The sequence below is a fragment of the Mobula birostris genome, chromosome 14, assembly GCF_030028105.1.
Source record: "Mobula birostris isolate sMobBir1 chromosome 14, sMobBir1.hap1, whole genome shotgun sequence".
Classification (NCBI taxonomy): Eukaryota; Metazoa; Chordata; class Chondrichthyes; order Myliobatiformes; family Myliobatidae; genus Mobula; species Mobula birostris.
Window position 1 is genome coordinate 3,194,394 of NC_092383.1, and position 23,286 is coordinate 3,217,679.

The 23,286-nt window shown below is 46.4% G+C and overlaps 2 protein-coding genes across 3 annotated transcripts in view; both read left to right on the forward strand.

Moving 5' to 3' along the window:
* rasgrf1 (Ras protein specific guanine nucleotide releasing factor 1) overlaps nucleotides 1-3,154 on the forward strand; it is a 112,438-nt gene extending 109,284 nt beyond the window's left edge. The window contains exon 27 of the mRNA XM_072277979.1: nucleotides 2,249-3,154. Coding sequence (XP_072134080.1) covers nucleotides 2,249-2,341 — 93 coding nt within the window. The 3' untranslated portion in view covers nucleotides 2,342-3,154. The remainder of the gene's footprint in view (nucleotides 1-2,248) is intronic.
* A 13,125-nt stretch (nucleotides 3,155-16,279) lies between these two features.
* ctsh (cathepsin H) overlaps nucleotides 16,280-23,286 on the forward strand; it is a 40,903-nt gene continuing 33,896 nt past the window's right edge. Inside the window, exon 1 of one of the 2 annotated variants that reach the window (XM_072277980.1) lies at nucleotides 16,280-16,711. In XM_072277980.1, coding sequence (XP_072134081.1) covers nucleotides 16,633-16,711 — 79 coding nt within the window. In that variant the 5' untranslated portion in view covers nucleotides 16,280-16,632. The remainder of the gene's footprint in view (nucleotides 16,712-23,286) is intronic. The other variant, XM_072277981.1, reaches the window with a different exon arrangement.

Sequence of the window (23,286 nt, forward strand, 5' to 3'; positions counted from 1 at the left end):
CCCTCAATCTGCCATGTTATAAGCTGAAAGAAATACTTTGGCCAGATTAACATGGACAACTATTTTCCCTCAGAATTTTGTGTGTGTTACTCTGGATTTTCAGCATCTGCAGAATCTTTTGCGCTTATGATTTTCAACCCTTGTTCAGATAATGACGTTGGGTCTTTCGGCTTTATCTCTGAGTAGTCATGGAGTTCACTTAACATCTCACACAAAGGAAGGCACCTCTGACCTTGCTGCATTCCCACAGTATCGACACAAGAAGAGTTGGTCTAGGCTCCCCTGTCGTGATCTCTGCAGTTGGTCTGAATTGCAATAGTCTCTGATTCACAAGTGAGAGTGAGATCACTGAAGCAACAATGAAGGTGACTTTCTGGTGAAGATAACAACAAGATTGCAGATTCAAATCCCATATTCCAAAATCAAAGAGCAAAGTACATATATTACATACAACTTTGAGATTTGTCTCCTCCCAAAACAAAGAAATTCAAAAGAACCCATAAAAAAAGCCCATCAAGCACCAAATGTGCTGAGAGAGGAAAAAACAAATCATGAGAACAATAAAAGTAAGCAAGTAGCATTCAGAACAAAACTGAGTCATAGACATGAACCCAGAGCAGGCCAGGCCACAGCCTCAGACTCAGTTCAGCGCAGAGCCCTCAGACATGGAGCCCAGAGCAAGGCCAGGCCACAGCCTCAGCCTCAGTTCAGCACAGAGCCGAGTGAACATCACAGAGCCTTCAGACCTGGAGCCCAGAGCAGGCCACAGCCTCAGCCTCAGTTCAGCACAGAGCCCTCAGACACAGATCCCAGGCCAGGCCACAGCCTCAGACTCAGTTCAGCGCAGAGCCCTCAGACACAGATCCCAGGCCAGGCCACAGCCTCAGGCTCAGTTCAGCACAGAGCCCTCAGACACGGATCCCAGGCCAGGCCACAGCCTCAGACTCAGTTCAGCGCAGAGCTCTCAGACATGGAACCCAGAGCAGGCCACAGCCTCAGCCTCAGTTCAGCACAGAGCCCTCAGGCATGGATCCCAGAGCAGGCCAAGCCACAGATTCAGACCCAGTTCAGCACAGAGCTGAGTAAATGCGCCCAGAGCAGCTGGAGCAGGCCACAGCCTCAGCCTCAGCCTCAGTTCAGCACAGAGCCCTTAGACATGGATCCCAGGCCAAGCCATGGCCTCAGGCTCAGTTCAGCGCAGAGCCCTCAGACACAGAGCCCAGAGCAGACCACAGCTTCAGCCTCAGATGAGCTTTAGAGATCTGCTCATTTGTAGGGCAGTACACTGGCCTTGCTCATAAAGGTCCTGACTGCACAACCTGTAAATGCACTTTCGAGGACTCCTCAACTCGTGTTCTCAGTATTATTTATTTACTTTATTATTATTGGCACAATTTGTCTTCTTTTGCACATTGGTTGTTTATCAGCCTTTATGTTTTTTTCATAGATTCTAGTGTATTTTATTTTCTTGTAAATGCCTGCAAGAAAATGAATGTCAAGGTAGTTTATGGAGACATATATGTACTATGATCATAAATCGACTTTCACTTTGAGCTGTTTCACTGATGCCTATCGGAGAAGGTAATCTGAACTCCACTGTAGTCTAGCCTCTTTGTAATCCAATCCTGTATGACCTACTGAGTGTGGAGAAGGGGAATTCCCAAGATTCCATGTAGATGAGATTTCCAACAGGAAAGGCAACTGTAATATCCACGAGGTTTCATGGCTCAGGATGTGACCTGGCTGTTGAATATGGAGAACCAAAGCTTAACATTGAAGTATGGCCCCATCACAGAGCTGAACTTAACTCTAGTCAGCATTCATGAATTCACCTGCACTCCAGCAACCGCACAACCTACTAGGCTCGTTCCAATAATTTGACATGGAATATTTAAAGGCCTAAATAGAGCGGATGTGTAGAAGATGTTTCCATTAGTGGGGAGTCTAGAACCAGAGGACACAGCCTTAGAACAGAGGCACAGCTCTTTAGAATAGAGACGAGGATAAATTTCTTTAGCTAGAGGGGGGTAAATCCATGGAATTCATTGCCACAGATGGCTGTAGAGCTCAAGTCATGGGAAGTTGATAGGCAATTGATTAGTATAGGTATCAAGGAAGGTAAGAGAATGGGGCTGAGAGGGAAAATAAATCAGCTGTAATGGAATGGAGGACAAGCTTGATGGACTGAATGGCCTAATTCTGCTCCTATGTTTTGTGGTCTAAAACTGTCCTGTTTTGTTTCATTCAGGTGGCGAGGTATCTACTGGTCCAGACCAATGTGATGGATGAAGAAAGCCTTTATGAGGCGTCCCTGAGGATTGAACCAAAGCAGCCGACCTGAGTCACAACCATCCCTTTGCCTCAGAAACCCTTACATAACCAACGACACCGCCAGTCTCCTTCAGCGTGCTGTGCATGGGCCACGGCTGAAGTGAAGACACCATGCAGTGCACCACCCACCCACCTGCTCCTGAGGGCCATTTGACAATAAATAGCTGCTGGACTTCTCCTGTAGAGCAAATAGTTCCCCACCCCCCAAAAAAATACTACAGCAGTTGTTAGTATTTGTGGTGACAACTGAGCCATTTTAGCTTTCTTTAAATCTACGCAGTCCTTTAAAATTGTCCAGAATGGATGGTGTAATGGGCCAGGATACTGTCCTTCCAATTCCAGGGTTTGGATCCAATCCAGCCCAGGGTGCTAGGCCCCGCGATGGACAGCTGCCCTCCCTCGTGAACGTGTGGATAGTCAGCAGACTCCTTTCGTCACTGGGGCCAGAGTTCACGTCCTGAGCGTCAGGCCAAATGTAGTCTCTCTGAGGTGGGACCTGTTCCACGCCAGCCCGTGCTGATGGGCTGAATGGCCCTTCCGGCTGACGAAGGGCTGTGTGATGTCGCTATCCACGGCGTGGTCGTCTCATCGCAGGCTCGAAGCCAAACGCAGAGATCACCCCCCACCCCTGCCCGATGAGGGTGACCTTTTGCCACTGGAAGGCAGTGTGATGTGACTGACCACCACACCAATATTTCCCAGGGAGAATCCAAGTTCATATCCCAGACTGTAGGCTTTCTTTTCCCATTCACTAACCTTCCATCTCTGGGTCTCAATGAAGCTCAGCTTGAAAGGTTTCCTTTCTTTGATTAAACTGGATTAGCACCCCTGGGACCCTGGTTTGAATCCTACTCTAGTTGTTAAATACTGAGACTCCAAGGTTCAGTCCTTTTTGGGCAGACTGAAGCCTACAGCACAAAAGCTCACTTGACGTAGCACCGATTTCCAGCTGATGTCCATGGCCAGTGTGGAGATGTCCACTCACCCTTTCTGAGGCTAGATATATCACTCAAGTGTATAGAAAGATCAGTAGACTGCACCTGCCCCACGCTGTACCCAACCGCAGAACACCAAACGCCACAATCCAAGACTAGATCAAAAGATGAGCTTTATTCGTCACACGTACATTGAAACATCAACACATACAGCGAAATGCATTGTTTGCGTCAATGACCAACACAGTCCAAAGACATGCTGGGGGCAACCCCAAAGTGTTGCCATGCTTCCGGCGCCAACGTAGCATGCCCACAGCTCATTAACCCTAACCTGTACGTCTTTGGAATGTGGGAGGAAACCGGAGCACCCAGATGAATCCTATACGGTCATGGGGGAACGTAGAAACCCCTGATGGGCAGCGGGGGGGGGGGGGGTAGTGGAATTGAACACTGACCACTGGCGCTGTAAAGCATTACACTAACCATAATGCCCCCGTGAGGCCCACATGCTCAGCTCATTAAGGTGAGGCTTACCAGGATAGACCTCACCTTAAGGAGAACCATAGAAATTAAAATTGTGCCCTGATCCCTTACAAAACAGTTCTGGAATAAGAGTTGAGCTGAAGCTCGAACTCCAGGCCACTGCTTCTCTGTAGACCTCAAGCTGGTTTGAGTTTCTCTGGATCTGCTCCGACTGACACCAGATGCACCGCATTCACGGTGGGTGGGATAAGGTTTGTCCACAGAGGCTTCGGTCAGCTCTTGGAGTCTCCGAGCAGTGACGGGAAACAAGAATAAGCTGGAGCTTTGCTCTGTGTGTACTTACATTATTCGAAGGAGTAAAGAGATTTTTCACAAGTCTAACCAAGTTTTCTCGGTTATTATTTAATCAGCACATTTATTGACCAGTTAAAAATGTGCACAATCAGGATTCAGTCAGATGAGAACTCCTCAGTGAATCAGATTGTGAGTATGATCATCTGTTAGAAATGTTATTCTTTTAGTTATTTAGGGATATAGTGCAGGTTGGCCCTTCCAGCCCTCTGAGCTGCACTGACAAACCCTGACAACCCAGATTTAACCCTAATCTAGTCATAGGACATTTTACAATGACCAATTAGCTTATCCAGTATGCCTCTGGACTGTGGGAGGAAACGCGGACCCAGAGAAAACCCATGTGTTCCACATGGAGGGAATTCAGAGACTCCTCACAGAGGACGATGGGATTGACCTCTGAACTCTGAGCTGTAATAGCGTCGCACTAACCGCTGCCTACCATGGCGGCCCACCTCCACAAACATTCCAAATCACTCCTCAGCTCTCCTGTAATCCAGCTTGGTGTATCATAACCATAGCTCCCATTCCAAAGCAACAAACAATCCGCTGAAGGAACTCAGTGGGTCGGCAACTTCTCTGGTAGCAAAAAGCACCGTTTTTGACTCTGTTGCAGAGTTTTGACCTGAAGCATCAATAGTTCCCGTCCTTTCACCCGGTCTGCTGAGTTCTTCCAGCAGACAGTGTGCTCCTGCAGATTCCCACATCTGCAATCAATGTTCAAGCCAGTTGGGCTGGAGGCTACCTGGATGAAATGAGAGGTGATGCTCCTCCACCCTGAGTTTGGCCTCATCATGGCAGGAGAGGAGCCATGGACTGACATGGAATGGGAAATCGAATTGAAATGGATGACCACCGGGAGATCCTGCCTTTTGTGGCAGGCAAGAGTGAAGGTGCTCAATGAAGCAGTCCGCCAGCCTATGCTGGGTCTCACTGATATAAAGGAGGCCACACCGGGAGCGTGGGACATAGCAGGTGACCCCATTTTGTGTCACCATTTTCAGGGAACCATGTGCGTGTTAGCCCATGATGTCTCCTCTTAAGAACACTCCCCTGGGCCTGATAGGTCCTGTTCAGGTTTAACCAGATCCGATCTTTGAGACCAGCCTAGTAGGCAGGACCAGACCAAGGGCCTTCCCAAGGTACTTATAGACAATGTTTACCCCCTGCTCCATCAATCCTCTTGGTCAACTGTTCGACAACTCAATCAAATTGTGAGACATAATTACCCATTGAGAAAGTCACGCTGACTATCCCTATTCAGTCCTTGTTTTTCCATGTGCAAATTAGGTTTGAGAGGGATAATAATTCAGCCATAATTGAGTGGCGGAGCAGGCTAGATGGGCTGAATGGCCTAATTCTGCTCCTGTGTTTTATAATCTTATAAAATCGTCTCCAATAACATTGCCACCAAGGATGTCAGGCTCACTAGCCTGTAGTTCCCTGAAATGTCCTTGCAGTCCTTAAATAAAGGCGTAACATTAAATTCCCCCACAGTTTTCTGGTACATCACCTATAGCTGATATCTCTGGCAGGGCCCAGCAATTTCTCAGACACAATTGTAAAGCCTCAAGATTTCTGCTCCGTTAATGCACTTCAATTCTGCCAAAACAATATGTTCCACCATGTCACTACACTGTTTCCTGAACTGATTCTCTTCCATGACCCACTCCATAGTGAATTGTTCATTTAAGACATCTCCTGCCTCCTGTGGCTCCACTGAACCTTAAAAGGGCCTACTCTCTCTCCTTAGTTACCCTTTCACTCCTGAAAGAGCTGCAGAATCTTTTAGATATTCTTTTATCTTATCTGCATGGGATATCTCATGTCTCCTGTTTTTGCTCTCCGAGTTTGCTTCTTTAAAGATTAAAGATCAGCTTTATTTATCACACGTACATTAAAGATTCAAGGTACTTCCGTTTAAGATTGGCACTACCAAACGCATGCAACAGCTCACTGGTAGTTAGAAAAGCAAGCAATTCAAGCAAAACACACTTTCTGAGATAAATTGTGTTAAATTATCACCGCAAACTGTGAGGGGGTGAGCTATGGTGAGGTGAGTTGGGGGGTGAGCTGGGATGATGTTTTTGCAGAATCGATGCAGATGGGGTCAGCCATTTGGAGAGGGGCGGTGGACTTCCGATGCCCGTACAACCGCCCAAAGTGCGAATTGGATTGTTCTGGACGCCGAGAGGTGAGGTCGAGGTAAAGGAAATTCGGTACCGATACAACCGGCCCAGGTGTGAGGTTGGATCACTCTAGGTGCCAAGCTGAATTGAAGAGCTTCAGAGCAGGTTCGGGCTGGGCGGCGAAATCTAGGCCTGGAGCAAGTCGCTAGGTGGCGTGGTCTAGGCCCCGAGCCCTTCGCAGTAGCCAAGTCCCAGTGCGAGGTGCAATCCGCTGTTTAGACAGTTGAAACTGTCAGGGGCGAGAACTGATTTCACTTACTGTCTGCGATCTGTCTACCGCCTGTCACTCTTCTCTTTAGGGCACCACAGCCTTTCACTCTTCCGTTGCTTGGTCAATTTAAACACCTGCCCAGATGGACTGAAAAGTCAGGGTGTCGGGATCTGAGGCGACAGTCAATTTCACTCTTTCCCTGCGATGGTCACTCCTGTCTCCATGGTGCTGAGGCTATGAAGACTGTCCCAACTGTTGTGCTCCATGCCTGCTAATATGATGAATTGAATTGGATTGACTTTATTTCTTACATCCTTCACATACATGAGGAGTAAAAATCTTTACATTACATGTAACTGATAAGTGAGGCTTTGGGCCTACTTCCGGGCTTCAGATCTGAGGACTCAATTTTGGGTCAGAATGCTGTTGTTCGCTTCAATTGGTTTCATGATTTGAGCTTATTTTCCTTCACTTGCACGTCGAGTGTTGGTCTTTTATTTTTATTTTCTTAATTGGGTTCTTTCGGGTAATGTGCAGACATCCCACCCTGCAAAAGCTCATTTCAGGGAGGTAGCACCATCAATTTGCGGGAGACTTCCGGGAGAGGTGGGGTGTCTGCAATAGAGTAGCTCCTTAGCAGCTAGCCAGCTAGTTTAAATAACGTTAGCTATGCTAATGAACGAATGACACCTGTTAAACTCACCTCAACATGTCTTTTACAGTCTTAACCCACCATGGGCAATAGAAAAGTCACTGTAGCAAACAGCGCAGCGAGCAACTCTGTCATTATTTTGACCCCTATTAGGCAGGGGTACACTTTAGTGTAGTCTGGGGTGACGTACATTTTATATTTTTTTTGGTACACTCTGCAGTGGCGCGCTCTCGCTCTCTGCTCTCTCTCTCTCTCTCTCTCTCTCTCTCTCTATCTCGTGGTCACTCTCGCGCTCTCTCTCTTGCTTTTCTCTCGCTCCCTCTCAAAAAAATTAATTTCTGTGATATTGTATATAATTTGCAGGCATCAGGGAGCCACTATTAATATGCGGGAGACTCCCGGAAGTTCCGGGAGAGGTGGGATGTCTGAATGTGTAACGTTAACCACTGCACTACTCTGCCACCTGTATTCTTAAGTGTACTTAAAGTTCAAAGTTAATTTATTATCATCACCATTATGTGCTGTGTCGTATGATGTAGGTGATCACAGTCTTTCCACAACCATGATTGTTCTTGGCAAGTTACAGAAGTGGTTTGCCATTGCCGCCTTCTGGGCAGTGTCTTTACAAGACGGGTGACCCCAGCCATGATCAATACTCTTCAGAGTTTGTCTGCCTGGCATCAGTGGTGGCATAACCAGGATTTGTGATACGCACCAGCTGGTCATACAACCATCCACCACCTGCACCCATGGCTTCACGTGACCCTGATCGGGGTCTAAGCAGATGCCATACCTTGTCCAAGGGTGACCTGCAGGCTACCGAAAGGAAGGAACACCTTACACCTCCTTTGGTAGAGACATATTTCCACCCTGCCATTCAAAAGTACATATGTATGTCATCATATATTACGCTGAGATAGTATATTGCATCCTACATCTGCTGCAGTCCTCAAGGGATCCGCTTGGTCCTAGCTACACAGATCTAAAATACATCACCATCTTTTTCCTTGAGCACACCTACACTAGCTCTACCAGGCAGAGTTCCCCTATCCTGTCCAGCCTTCCCCTTCACTCTAAAGGAACTTGTTGGACCCCCTCTCTCTTTTAATAACCTCCCAATTGCCAGAGATCCTGTTACCTGCTAACAGCCTTTCCTAGCTGATCTGTGCAAATTCAAATCTCATGCCATCAAAGTTATCTTGCCCCATTTCGGTAATTTAACGTATCACCCAGTGTTATCTTTCCCTATGACTATTTTAAACTAATAGAATTATGGTCACTTTTCCAAAGTGCCCTTCCTCCAACAGACAAATCAGCCTCATTTCAAGTCATACAGCAATACAGTATGACACAGGCCCTTCTGCCCAACTAGTGTACGCTGAGCATCCAGCCAGTCCCAATTTCCTGCATTCGCCCCATATCTTCCCCAGGTCCCATCCCTCCACGTACTTATCCAATTGCTTCTCAAATTATATTGTTGTTCCTGCCTCAACTGCTTCCACTAGCAGCTCATTCCATATACTCACCACCCTCTCTGTCCCTTTTGAGCTTCTCCCCTCTCACTAGGTTAAAAAACAGATTCTACCCCTCAACCATCAGGCTCTTGAATAAAAGGGGATAACTACACTCTCTTGCCCCATCACTGAGATGTTCCCACAGCCAATGATCTCACTTTAAGGACACTTTATCTCATTATCTCATTATCTCATGTTCTCGTTATTTATTGCATTTGCACAGTTTATTGTCTTCTGCATTCTAGTTGACCTCTCACTGATCTTGGTATACTGTCATTACTATTCTATAGATTTGCTATATGCCCAGAAGAATATAAGTCTCAGAGTTGTATATGGTGACATTTGATAATAACTATTTACTTTGAACTTTGAGCTAAATCTGATCCCCCTAGTTTTGTACTTTCCTCTCATGGGGAAAAGACTGCTTCCAGCCACCTTATCGATGCCTCTCCTAATTGTGAACATTTCAATAAGATCGCTCCTCGTCCACCACTTTCCAAGGAATAAAAACCTCACCTGGCCAACCTCTCCCTGTTACTCGGGCCCTCTAGTCCCGGCAACATCCTCGTAAATCTCCTCGGCACTGCACATTTCCCAAAAGGAGGTTACGTGTAAACACTTTGCACATTGTTTCAGAAAACCTTCCTGCATACACTTAATACAATGGCAGTCCCAGTCAATACTAGGGAAGTTAAAATCACTATTATTACAACCCTCATGTTCCTACACCCTTTCTGTGATATTCCAACAGATTTTCTCCTCTAATTCCACTGACAATTGGGAGCCCTACAGAATACCATTACGGTAATCACTCCCCTCTTATTTCGAAGTTCTCCCCTAGAGCTCAATGGGAAATTCCCCCTCGAATATCCACTCCTGATGATTCCCATGAACCCACCCTCCTCTCACACCTCAGTCATGCTGTAGCATCTGTAATGGAAACAGTGAACTACCAGCCCTGAACTCCCTCAACTGTGATTTCAAAAACAACTATATGGTCATAGTGTCATGTGCTAACCTATGCAAAGTTCATCTGCCTGGTCAGGCACCTTACGTTAAGTGCAGTTATACCTTGCTCCCTGTCCTGCCTAACAGGCTTAACTCATTTATCCACTGTTAGCTTTTGTTTCCCCTGTCTTCCACACAGCACTTCTTTGGTTTGGGCTCCACCCTCCTGCCAGACAAGTTTAAAGTCATCCGAGGTGATTGACTTGCCTTCCTTCCCGAACCCCGCCCCCCCACCCCACCACCTTCCCCCTCACCTGGTCTCACCTATCACCTTCTAGCGTGTACTCCTTCCCCTCCTCCCACCACCTTATTCTTGCTCCCTTCTTTCCAGTCCCAATGAAGGGTGTCAGCCTGAAACGTCGACTGTTTATTCCCCTCCATAGATGCTGTCTGACCTGCTGAGTTATAACCATATAACCATATAACAATTACAGCACGGAAACAGGCCATCTCGGCCCTTTTAGTCCATGCCGAACTCTTATTCTCACCTAGTCGCACCGACCTGCACTCAGCCCATAACCCTCCATTCCTTTCCTGTCCATATAGCTGTCCATTTAACTTTAAATGACAACATCGAACCTGCCTCAACCACTTCTGCTGGAAGCTTGTTCCACACAGCCATCACTCTCTGAGTAAAGAAGTTTCCCCTCATGTTACCCCTAAACTTTTGCCCTTTAACTCTCAACTCATGTCCTCTTGTTTGAATCTCCCCCACTCTCAATGGAAAAAGCCTATCCACATCAACTCTATCTATCCTTCTCATAATTTTAAACACCTCTATCAAGTCCCCCCTCAACTTCCTACGTTCCAAAGAATAAAGACCCAATTTGTTCAACCTTTCTCTGTAACTCAGGTGATGAAACCCAGGTAACATTCTAGTAAATCTTCTCTGTACTCTCTCTATTTTGTTGACATCTTTCCTATAATTTGGTGACCAAAACTGTACACAGTACTCCAAATTTCGCCTCACCTATGCCTTGTACAATTTCCTCCAGAATTTTGTGCGTTTTTTCTCAAGATTACCAGATCTGCGGAATCTCATGTTTCTTGTTTGCCTTAATATCTCTCTTAAGGTCGACACAGCACAAAATGAATGAATGACTTTGTATCCAAGTAAATAACCCCTTCCACTAAATTCCATGGACAATATTCAGCAGAGAAATTAACGACAAATTTCACCTCCTATAAGACAATGATAATAAGACTGATTCTAAATGGAGTTTGTCAGATGTAGACAGCAGGATTAGAATCATTTCACATTTGCTCAAATTGCAATGTCTGTGAGTGTCCATATCTGCTCTGTCTTCCAGATGATGCTGTATCAAAATCCAGCTTCCAATCTGTAGACAGGAGATTCTGCAGATGCTGGAAATCTTGAGCAACTCACACAAAATCCTGGAGGAACTCAGCAAGTCAAGCTGCATCTATGGAGGAGTATAAAGAGTCGACGTTTCTGGCTGAGACTGGAAAGAAAGGGTGCAGAAGCAAGAATAAGAAGGTGGGGGGAGAGGAAGGAGTATGAGCTGACAGGTGATAGATGAGACAGATGGGGGAAAGATGGGTGGATGAGGGAGGGGAGATGAAGAAGGGAGCTGGAATGTAGTAAATGGAAGAGGTACAGGGCTGAAGAAGGAGGAATCTGATGGGAGAGGAGAGTGGACCACAGGACCAAAAGAAAGGTGGAAGGGCACCAGAGAAAGGCAATGAACAAATGAGGAGAAGAGAAGGGGTGAGAGGGGAGTCAGATGAAATGGAAGAAGAGGGAAGGAGCAGAGGGGAAGAAATTACTAGAAGTTAGAGAAATTGATGTTTGTACCATCAGACTGGAGGCTACCCAGATGGAATGTGAGGTGTTGCTCCTCCTACCTGCGAGTGGCCTCACCATGGCAACAGAAGCTCTGTAATTCTGACTGCTGGGGCTCACTACCCCGACCTGCCCCTAGGTCCCTGGCTTCATTATACTTTATACTTTATTGTTGCCAAACAATTGATACTAGAGCATACAATCATCACAGCGATATTTGATTCTGCCCTTCGCGCTCCCTGGAGTACAAGTCAATAGTAAATATTAAAAATTTAAATTATAAACCATAAATAGAAAATAGAAAAGGGAAAGTAAGGTAGTGCAAAAAAACCCGAGAGGCAGGTCCAGATATTTGGAGGGTACGGCCCAGATCCGGGTCAGGATCCCTTCAGCAGTCTTATCACAGTTGGAAAGAAGCTGTTCCCAAATCTGGTCGTACGAGTCTTCCAGCTCCTGAGCCTTCTCCCGGAGGGAAGGGGGATGAAATGTGTGTTGACTGGGTGGGTCATGTCCTTGATTATCCTGGCAGCACTGCAGAATAAGAAATCAAATCAGATACTGGATAAAAATGTGGCACCCAGCTTTGGGACCTCCATCAAGTAAGCTCCAGTAATGCTCCCTCCATTACCAAACTGTGCCTGAGTCGACGCTGTGATTTGTTTGTATGACCATTTGCCTTCATAGAGTCAGTTTTGGATCCTTTCCCAACTTCCCACAATTAGCAGCTTTTTATCAAAACTGCTACAAAGTTCCACTTGAAACCCTTTGATACCAGTGCGTTAAACAATGCAGAGTGGTCCCAGGAGATGGTTTAAGTGCAAATTATTACTTTCCTCAACTGCACCGAGTCAGGCACCAGTCAGCTGCTGTCCAAACTGAACTGATCGCTGCCTTCTACCCATGAGGAGTCAGAATTCTCTGTTGTTATGGCAACAGATAATTCTGCCTTCCACATGGGCTTTGCAGATAGCAGGCAGTCAACAGTGAAAGATGATAGCAAACAGCAAACTTATAATTGCGAGAGCAGTGACCTGACCTAAGCACCTTCTTCTCTCCGACACCACCCCCGCAACCCCGGTTATGACTGTGAGCTATTTCTGGTAGGTAAAATCCCATGACAATTTAACCACATATATTTCTTTTAAAAGCATTTCCAGAATGTGAAGTCCATGTCAGCTTATAATCACCAACAGCATCACCCACGCTCAGTGTGGCCACGTTATTAGATACTCCTGTTCCTGATCAAGTGGCCACCAAGAGTATTTCTGCATGTCCGTGATCTTCTGCTGCTGTAGCCCATCCGCTTCAGGGTTTGACGTGTTGTGCGTTCAGAGATGCCCTTCCACACACCATCAGTGTAACGTGGGTTTACTTGAGCTACTCTCACATTCCTATCAGCTTGCACCAGTCTGGACATTGTCCTCTGACCTCTCTCATTAACAAAGTGTTTGCACCCACAGAACTGCCGCCCACTAGGGTTTGCTTTTTGTTTTTCGTACCATTCTCTGTAAACTCTAGAGGCTGTTGTGTGTAAAAATCCCGAGATTGGCGCCAACAATCGTCTTTCAGTCAAAGTCACTTAGATCACATTCTGATGTTTGATCTGAACAACAACTGAACTTCTTGACCATGTCTACATGCTTTCATGCATTGAGTTGCTGCCACATGATTGGCTGATTAGATATTTGCATTAACGAGCGAATGTACAGTTGTATCTGATAAAGTGGCCACTGAGTATGTAGTTCCTTTAAAAGCATTTTGAAATTAAAACATTTTGTAATAGCAGAAGTAGAACGTGAACTCCATATCAGCTTTTAATCACTAATAGTGTTATCTATTGGGAGCATTTGATGGCTCTGGGCCTGTACTCTCTGCAGTTTAGAACAATAACAGGGCATCTCATTGAAACCTATCAAATATTGAAAGGTCTGGATAGAGTCGATGTGGAGAGGATGTTTTCAATAGTGGGGGAAGTCTAGGACCAGAGGTCACAGCCTCAGAATAGGGGGACACCCTGTTAGAACAAAGGTGAGGAGGAATTTCTTTAGCCAGGTGAAGCTGAATCAGTGGAATTCATTGCCATAGGCGGCTTCCACTGTATTTAAGGCAGAGGTTGACAGATTCTCGACTAGTCAGGGTGTGAAAGGTTATGGGGGGAAGACAGGAGAATGGATTGGCCATGATGAATTGTCAGAGCAGACTCGACGGGCTAAATGGCCTCATTCTAGTCCTATATTTTATGGTCTTACAGTCTATGTGATGGTCATTGAGGCTTGGTTCTGAGTGTCCTGCCCCAACTCTCATTACCTTCATTAACAGAAGCTCCGAATCCTGCATTTTGTCAACATCAGTAATGGAAAGAAAAAAAAAGAAAGATTAGCTTTATTTGTCACATGTACAGCAAGTGAAATGTGATGTGTTGCATCAGGCCAAGGATGAACCGGTAGGCTGCTGGTGCCACCACACTAACACAGCGTGCCCACAACCTAATGTCGCTAACCCGTATGTTTTCTGGGAATGTGGGAGGAAACGGGAGTGCCCAGAGGAAATCCACATGGTCGCTGGGGGAACGTGCAAACCCCTTAGAGACAGCAGAGGGAATTGAACCCTGATCAGTGATCGCTGTAAAGTAATGAGCTACTGTGCTGCCCTGCCCTCTTGCAAATAGGGATTCACCTCGCTGTGAGAAAGGAACAGAGGGGAAGTGGGAAGAAATTAGTATGTTATGTAAACAATAAAGTAGATCAGTCAGACTCCATGGTTTGTGAACATGGAATGTAGAACAGTCCAGAACAGTACAACCCCTACAGCCCACAATGTTATTCATTCATTACGTACAGTGTCATATGACGCGGGCGATCACAGTCTCATGACCACGATTGTTCTAGGCAAATTTCTCTACAGAAGTGGTTTACCATTTCCTCCTCCTGGGCAGTGACTTTACAAGACTCTTTCAGAGATTGTCTGCCTGGCGTCAGTGGTCACATAACCAGGACTTGTGATCTGCACCGGCTGCTCGTACGACCATCCACCACCTGTTCCCATGGCTTCACCTGACCCTGATCAGAGGGCTAAGCAGGTGCTACACCTTGCCCAAGGGTGACCTGCAGGCTATCGGAAGGAAAGAGTGCTTTACACTTCCTTTGGTAGAGACGTATGTCCACCCCGCCACCCTAATACCACCCCACAACCACAATGTTGTGTCGCCCTTTTAACCTACTCCAAGACCAACCTAACCCTTCCCTCACACATAACCCTCCACTTCACTTTCATCCATGTGTCTATCTAAGATTCCTCTAAATGTCCCTAATATATCTGCCTTTACCACACAGCTGCTGGCAGGACTTTCCACATACTTACCACTCTGAGTAGAAACGTACCTCTGGCATCTCCCCCTAAACCTATCTCCACTCACCTTGAAAGGACATCCTCTGGTATTAACCAACCTGAAGCTGGATTTATTTTTTAAATTTTGAGTCATTTATATAACTGGTGCCTTGCACAGTGGTTACTGTATGTAGATAGTGCCAAGGTGCAACCTCCGTTGAGTCTGTTTACTGAGAGTTTGTAGATCTCCCAGACTTGTGTGGTGAGGCAGGCAAATTTCCTGATGCACATGTCAATTCCTGAATCTAAGGAGGGGTTATCGCCGATGATGGACCCCAGCTCTGTGAACTGATAAACAACATCCAGTCTGTAGTCGTATATCCAGTAATGCGTCCACATCTTGTCCCACGTTTTTTTTCTTTTTCAGATTAATAGTCAGACCAATTTCCTTGCAGGCCTGATTCCTATCAAGTTCTGAAGGTGCTGCGAGTGTGGGCTGTGACTGCTGCGCCCTCTGCAAGCAGCACGTCTCTGATCAAAACCTCGTGCACTTTGGTTCTTTTCTTCTGGGCGGGTGAGGTTAAAAAGCAACAGAAATTGGAATCAGGTTTATTGTCACTGGCATGTGCCTTGAAATTTGTTAACTTAGCATGCCATCTGATCGAGTGTGGAGGTGGATCCCCTCTGTTGCGGTGCCAAATGCATGCCTTAGGAGAAGAGCAAAGAGGGTCCCAAAGAACGTTGGGACGAGAACACTGGAGCCCTTTGACATACGCGGCAAAGAACTGCCATTGTACTGCAGAGTCCCCTTCATGTTCTTGTGGAAGGATGTGATCATGCTTTGTAGTTTTGGTGGGCAGCCTACCTTAGAGAGAATCTGAAAGAGCCTGTCTCTGCTGCCCAAGTCAAATGCCTTGGTGAGGTCATTAAACATGACATAAAAGGGCTTATTTTGGTCGCTGCACTTCTCTTGGAGTTAGTGGTGAGAGAAAATCATGTCTACAGTTGACCTTCCAGCACAGAAGCCAAACTATGACTCTGGGTAGACACATTCAGCCAATCTCTGTGGACAAAGAAGACTTTGCCAACAACACTCAAGAGGGTGATGCCCCTGTCGTTGTTACAGTTGCCTCCCTCGCCTTTGTTTTTGTAGAGGGAAGTGGTCTTGGCATCCCTCATATTCTGTGGTACAGCCCCTACCTGCTAGCACTGACTGAGTGGGTGCAGTAGGGTGGTCATGCAGAGCTTGATCAGGTCGGGGGGAATCCCATCAGTGCCCGGCGCCTTCCCCGATGGCCTTGCTGAGCCCCTCGAGGGTCGGCTCTGCATCCTGTCCTTCCATTGTCGGCAGGCGCTCAAAGGTGTCCGGCGCTGAGGTGACTATAGTGGAGCAGAGGTCAGAGTATCGCTCCATTTGAAGGTTGCAAAACTATTATTGTGCAATATAGCCTTCAGATCACATGATGGCGCCATCTTCAACTTTAGCTCCGCACTACAGTAATTCCCAACACTTGCAGTCAGCGATTTTCTTCCTCCAGCCCCACCCCCGACCGGCCCTAAGGTTGTAAAATCCTCCTCCAGTGCCACTGCTTTTACTTGGTTCACTTCCTCCTCCCGCCAGTGCCTTTTTGTGACAGCCACACATCACAAGTGAAACTGATCCGGGGCTCCGTCACGACACGACACCACAGCAGTGCCCTGACTTGGTGCTTTGAGTTTCACTGATTGCTGTCTGGCCCACTGCGAGAGGAAGTGGAACCAGCCGGTTTCGGCGGACGGAGGGGAATACCAGTCCTGGTTGTGTTCCCAGCAAGGAGACTGCTGAAGATGAGAAAGTCGCTAGTGCTTATCCCAATACTTCTGGCTTTGCACTCCGTCTGTAGCCAGCTCGAGTATTCTTTCGAAGGTAAGAGGTTTCTTTGAAAGCTCAGAGAAAAGACTGCGATTGCTGTTGGTGCCGGAGCCTCCGGGAAGCCGGCATGACTCTTGTGGTAAACTCTGTACGCAGTGAGGCAGCTCGCCGCGCAGAAACTTGGACCTTAAGATCTGTCGATTGGGGACGCGCGTTTAACACTGTAAATCGCGGTCTGGAAATCACAGTCTGGGAGCGTGTTGGAAGCAAGAAGTCTGAAAAAAAAGTGGTAGAAATCCGCGTGAAAAGGAAATGAGTGTAGGGGTTGGAGCGGAGTAGGATTAATTAGAGCAACGCACACAAAATGCCGAAAGAACCCAGAGTCTACAGCATCTGCAGAATTTCTCGTGTTAAGGTTTAATTGCAGAGCTCTTTCAAAAAGCCAGGGCAAGTACAATAGGCAAAATCAGTTCCTGGTCTACTCGATTCTGAGGTTTGAAATTTTAAAAAACTGTATCTGTTCACATCATTTAGCATTAAGCCGAGTCTCGGAGGTCACGCCTGGCGCGACAAGTTCCAATGGCGAGAAGTTGCGCGTTAGGGGGACTTGGCAAGCGGAGATGGAGCTATGGATCTGTTGCAGTGATAGTCGACGTTGTTACCCCGCATCAGGATTACCGACTAGACTCACAAGTATTTTACCGGCATGAATCTCAAACTTCCTTGTACCGGATCCCCTTCCGTCTAACTAATCGCCCTTTCATAAACAGAGGAGATCTTGCAGATGCTGGGAATCCAGAGCAGCGCACGCAAAATGCCGAGGGAGCTCAGCAGGTCGGGCAGCGTCTATGATGGGGAATAAACAGTCGACGTTTCGGCCTGAGACCCTTCATCGGGGCTGGAAAGGAATGGGGAAGAAGCCAGAAATCGTTCTTTCTTCCGCCACTCTTTCTAATGGACGTACAAAAGAAAAAAATTGCATTGATTTTGCATCGTACGTGTCCCCTTCAAAGTTACACGTGCGTCATCATATACAACTCTGAGATTCATTTTCTTGCGGGCATACTTAATAAATCTATAATAGAATAATTATCATAACAGAATCAATGAAAGACCAGACCAGTTTGGGTGTTCAACCAGGGTGCAAAAGACAACAAACTACAAATACAAAAAAAAGAAAGAATAGTAATAAAAAAGCAATAAATATTGAGAACATGAGATGAAAGTTCTTGAAAGTGAGTTCATAGGTTGTGGGAACATTTCAGTGATGAGTCAAGTGAGGTTGAGTGAAGTTATTCCTTCCGGTTGAAGAGCCTGCTGGTTGAGGGTAGTAACTGTTCCTGATCCTGGTGGTGTGAGTCCTGAGGCTCCTGTACCTTCTTCCTGATGGCAGCAGCGAGAAGAGAGCATGTCCTAGGTGGTGGGTCCCCAATGATGGTTCCTGCGGCAGTGTTTCATGTAGATGTCCTTAACCTTCTGGGAGTCTGGACTCCCAAGTCCCTCTGCACCTCTGATGTCTGAAGCTTCTCCCCATTTAGGTAATAGTCCACACTTTTGTTCCTATTACCAAAATGTATTATCATACATTTCGCAACTCTGTATTCCCTCTGCCACTTTTTTTTTTGCCCATTCCTCCATTTTGTCTAAGTTCGGCTGCAATTGCATTGCTTCCTCAGCACTACCTATCCCTCCACCTATCTTCATATTATCCGCCACAAAGCCATCAATTCCATTATCCAAATCATTGACAAACAATGTGAGAAGTAGCGGTCCCAATACTGACCCCTGAGGAACATCACTAGTCACCGTCAGCCAATCGGAAGAGGCCCCCTTTTATTCCCACTCGCTGCCTCCTGCCTGTCAGCCATTCCTCTATCCATGCCAGTATCTTTCCTGTAACGCCATGGGGTTTTATCTTGTTAAGAAGCCTCGTGTGTTTCACCTTATCAAATGCCTTCTGAAAATCCAAGTAAATGTCATCCAGTGCCTCTCCTTCATCCACCATGCTTGGTACTTCCTTGAAGAACTGTAACAGATTTGTCAGGTTTCCTGGATACATGGATACAGCCGAACAAGGAGGCGGCCCTCTGGGGCCCAGGTGCATAACATACATTCAAAATAGTGAGACAGAGAAGAAAAACACACACACATCATTTGTTACACAAGATATCACATGATTAGTCCAAGTCTCTGAGCGACATGCAAATTGACGGTACAGCTCCTGACAATCCAGCCTGTCCTTCCACCTATCGAACACTGGAGGGCAGCACTGACGGGAGAGGTCGGCTCCCAACTGAGCACGGATTCCACACTTCACCGCCTCCAGTGTCGTCTCACCTGGTCTGCGGCAGCAGGCAAGCCCGCTCGAGGCCTTGACCTTGCTACAACCAAGACCACGCTGCTGCCTCGTTGCCTTTCTCTCTCCACCAAAGAAGGGAAACAGGCCTGCGACATCTCACATTATCAGTGTCCAGTAGGGTCTTGCGATCGCAAGAGGAACGTCCGAGTCAGTCATAGTTACACTGCATGCTGCTTTTGCCCGCTGACTCCTTCTCCCAGCCGACTGGCACCTCTCCTTCTCCCAACCCATCCCCAGCCACTTCTCCTCCCAGCCAACCGCCAGCTTCTCCTTCTCCCAGCCGACCGTCCCCTCTCCTCCTCCCGGCCGACCGCCACCTCTCCTTCACCTAGTCGAGCACCAGCTTCTCTCTATCTGACTCGCCCGCTGGCTCCTTTGACAACCCGGTCAGCAGTTCCGAACAAGAAACAGATCACTCATAAGACAAAGGGAAAAGTGATCTTTGCTTGGCCCCCAAGAGGCCACTGCATTCAAACGAGCTGCCAATTTACCGAAAGTCCTAACCTATTCAACCTTTCCCTATAGCCAAAGTCCTCAAGTCGAGGCAACATCCTTGTGTTGCTCTGTATTCTTTCAAGTTTATTGAAATATTTCCTTTAGATAAGTGACCAGAATTGCATATAGTACTCCAAATTTGGCCTCACCAACTTTTGTACAATTTCAACGTAGCTTCCCAACTCCTGTACTCAATGCCATGATTTATGAAGGCCAATGTGCCAAAAGTTCCCTTTATTTGATTGAAAGGGTCGGGGCGTCGGGCTGGTGTTGAGGGACGGGCCGGTGTTCCGCTCATTGCTCCCTGAGGTTGACTCGTCTGTGAGCTGAAATGAGGCAGTGGCCTACAACTAACAAGGTCCTGGACTGGCTGCAGCAATGAACTGGCTTTGTGACTGTTCTGTTTTCCTGAATTTTAGCTCTGAATGTTATTTGTTTACTTTTTAGCATTTGTATTATTTGTTCTTTTTATTGCACATTGGGTGTTTGACTGTCTTTTTTCTGAGGGGGTTTTATTGGGTTTCTTTCTTTTGTGGCTGCCTGTAAGGAGACAAATATTAAAGTTGTATATGGTAATATTTTACTTTGATAATAAATGTACTTTTAACTTTAGAGTGATAGTGCAGAACAGACTCTTCCACCGCCCAGCTATCCAACTATCTAACACCAGCCTAATCACAGGACAATGTACAATGACCAGTGACCCTACTAGCCACCTTTGGACTGTGGGAGGACACCAGAGCACCAGGAGGAAACCCACGTGGTCACAGTGAGAATTAAATGGAGGCGGAATTAGACTCCAAACTCCAGAACACCCTTAGCTGTGACGGCATCGTGCTAATGGCAACGCTACCATGGCATTCATGACACTATCTTTCTGCGTTGCCACTTTCAAGGAGTTATGGATCTGTATTTACAGATCATTTTGTTCTTTGGCAGACATCAAAGTCTATTATTCACCGTGGGAGTCTTAACCCTGGTGACTGAAGGGCCTGTTCCTGTGCTGGACTGTTCTGTAAGGTAATGGAACAGTTGGCTGTACTGAGAGTGTCAGAAATAACAGAGGGCATATATCATGTGGCTGAGGGTAGTAGGTGAAGTGATGCTTTAGTTTCAGTTTCAGACTGCCTGCCTAAGTGAATTCTGCCTGAGCTGCCGCTCACTGATTGGATGCTGTCCAACTCATTGACGCTGAAACACATTGCACTGTATGTTATCACGTACACGTGACAAGTACATCTGAAACTGTATCTGAGTGAAGAGATATATTAAAGATTATCTTTGTTTAATCACGTGTGCATAAAAGGTACAGTGAAATGCATCATTTGCATCAACGGCCGGCACCGTCCAGGGATTGTTGTGGGGGCAGCCCGCAGGTGTCGCCAGGCCTCCAGCACCAACACACCACACCCTCAGCACACTGACCCTAACCGTACATCTTCGCTATGTTGGAGGAGACCCACGCGGTCACGTGCAGATTCCTTACGCGCCATCCGGGAATCGAACCCTGATTAGTGATCGCTGGTGTTGTAAGGCGGTTGTGCTAACTGTCACACTACGGTGCCAGCCACCAATAAATGGGGTTGAACAAGTAAGGTTAGGTAATTAGCAGAGTGTAGAAATGGCCAATTTTTTTTTATTTGTCTAGAAGGAAGTGTATAGAGAATGTTCCCGGGGGTACCTGCTAAAACCACTACATGTCTGAATCTAGTGTTGGGTACTCAAAGCATATTTGCATATTCATGAATAATTTGCATATTCCAATTTTGCATGTTCATGATTAACTTGCTGATTAGACCACGCCTGCTGTGATGCATGCAGATCTGATCATTTTGCAATAGGAAGGATGCTATATCTCTGCTATAGAAAGGATACCAGAAGTTTCTTCAGATACATTGTGTAAAAGAGAGGCAGGAGTGGATATCAGACCACAGGAAAATGATGCTGGAGAGGTAGTAATGGGGCACAGTGAAATAGCAGAAGATTTGAATAAATATTTTGCAACCGTCTTCACTGTGGAAGACACTAGCAGTGTGGTGAAAGTTCCAGGTGTCAGGCGTCATGAAGTGTGTGAAGTTACCATTACTAGGGAGAAGGTTCTTGGGAAACTGAAAGTAGATAAGTCACCTGGACCAGATGGTCTACACCCCAGGGTGCTGGAAGAGGGGACTGAGGAGATTGTGGAGGCATTAGATCCTGGAATAGTTCCAGAAGACTGGAAGATTGCAAATGTTACTCCACTCTTCAAGAAGGGAGAGAGAGAGAGAGAGAGAGAGAGAGAGACAGAAGAAAGGAAGTTAGTCTGACCTCAGTGATTGAGAAGATGTTGGAGTTGATTATTAAGGATGAGGTCTCAGGGTACTTGGAGGCACATGATAGAATAGGCCGTAGTCAGCATGGTTTCCTCAAGGGAAAATCTTGCCTGACAAATCTGTTGGGATTCTTTTTACATTACATGTCAATAGTTTAGATGATGGAATTGATGGCTTTGTTGCAAAGTTTGCAGAAGATATGAAAATCGATGGAGGGATAGATAGTTTTGAGGAAATAGAGAGGCTACAAAAGGACTTAGACAGATTAGGATTAGGAAAAGAAGTGACAGGTGGAATACAGTGTTGGGAAGTGTATGGTCATGTATTTTTGTCGACTCCACTTTTTAAAAAAGGAGGGAGAGAGAAACCGGGGAATTATAGACCGGTTAGCCTAACGTCGGTGATGGGGAAACTGCTGGAGTCAGTTATCAAGGATGTGATAACAGCACATTTGGAAAGCGGTGAAATGATCGGACAAAGGCAGCATGGATTTGTGAAAGGAAAATCATGTCTGACGAATCTCATAGGATTTTTTGAGGATGTAACTAGTAGAGTGGATAGGGGAGAACCTGTGGATGTGGTATATTTGGATTTTCAGAAGGCTTTTGACAAGGTCCCACACAGGAGATTAGTGTGCAAACTTAAAGCACACAGTATTGGGGGTAAGGTATTGGTGTGGGTGGAGAGTTGGTTAGCAGACAGGAAGCAAAGAGTGGGAATAAACGGGACCTTTTCAGAATGGCAGGCGGTGACTAGTGGGGTACCGCAAGGCTCAGTGCTGGGACCCCAGTTGTTTACAATATATATTAATGACTTGGATGAGGGAACTAAATGCAGCATCTCCAAGTTTGCGGATGACACGAAGCTGGGTGGCAGTGTTAGCTGTGAGGAGGATGCTAAGAGGATGCAGGGTGACTTGGATAGGTTGGGTGAGTGGGCAAATTCATGGCAGATGCAATTTAATGTGGATAAATGTGAAGTTATCCACTTTGGTGGCAAAAATAGGAAAACAGATTATTATCTGAATGGTGGCCGATTAGGAAAAGGGGAGGTGCAACGAGACCTGGGTGTCATTATACACCAGTCATTGAAAGTGGGCATGCAGGTACAGCAGGCGGTGAAAAAGGCAAATGGTATGCTGGCATTTATAGCGAGAGGATTTGAGTACAGGAGCAGGGAGGTACTACTGCAGTTGTACAAGGCCTTGGTGAGACCACACCTGGAGTATTGTGTGCAGTTTTGGTCCCCTAATCTGAGGAAAGACATCCTTGCCATAGAGGGAGTACAAAGAAGGTTCACCAGATTGATTCCTGGGATGGCAGGACTTTCATATGAAGAAAGACTGGATGAACTGGGCTTGTACTCGTTGGAATTTAGAAGATTGAGGGGGGATCTGATTGAAATGTATAAAATCCTAAAGGGATTGGACAGGCTAGATGCAGGAAGATTGTTCCCGATGTTGG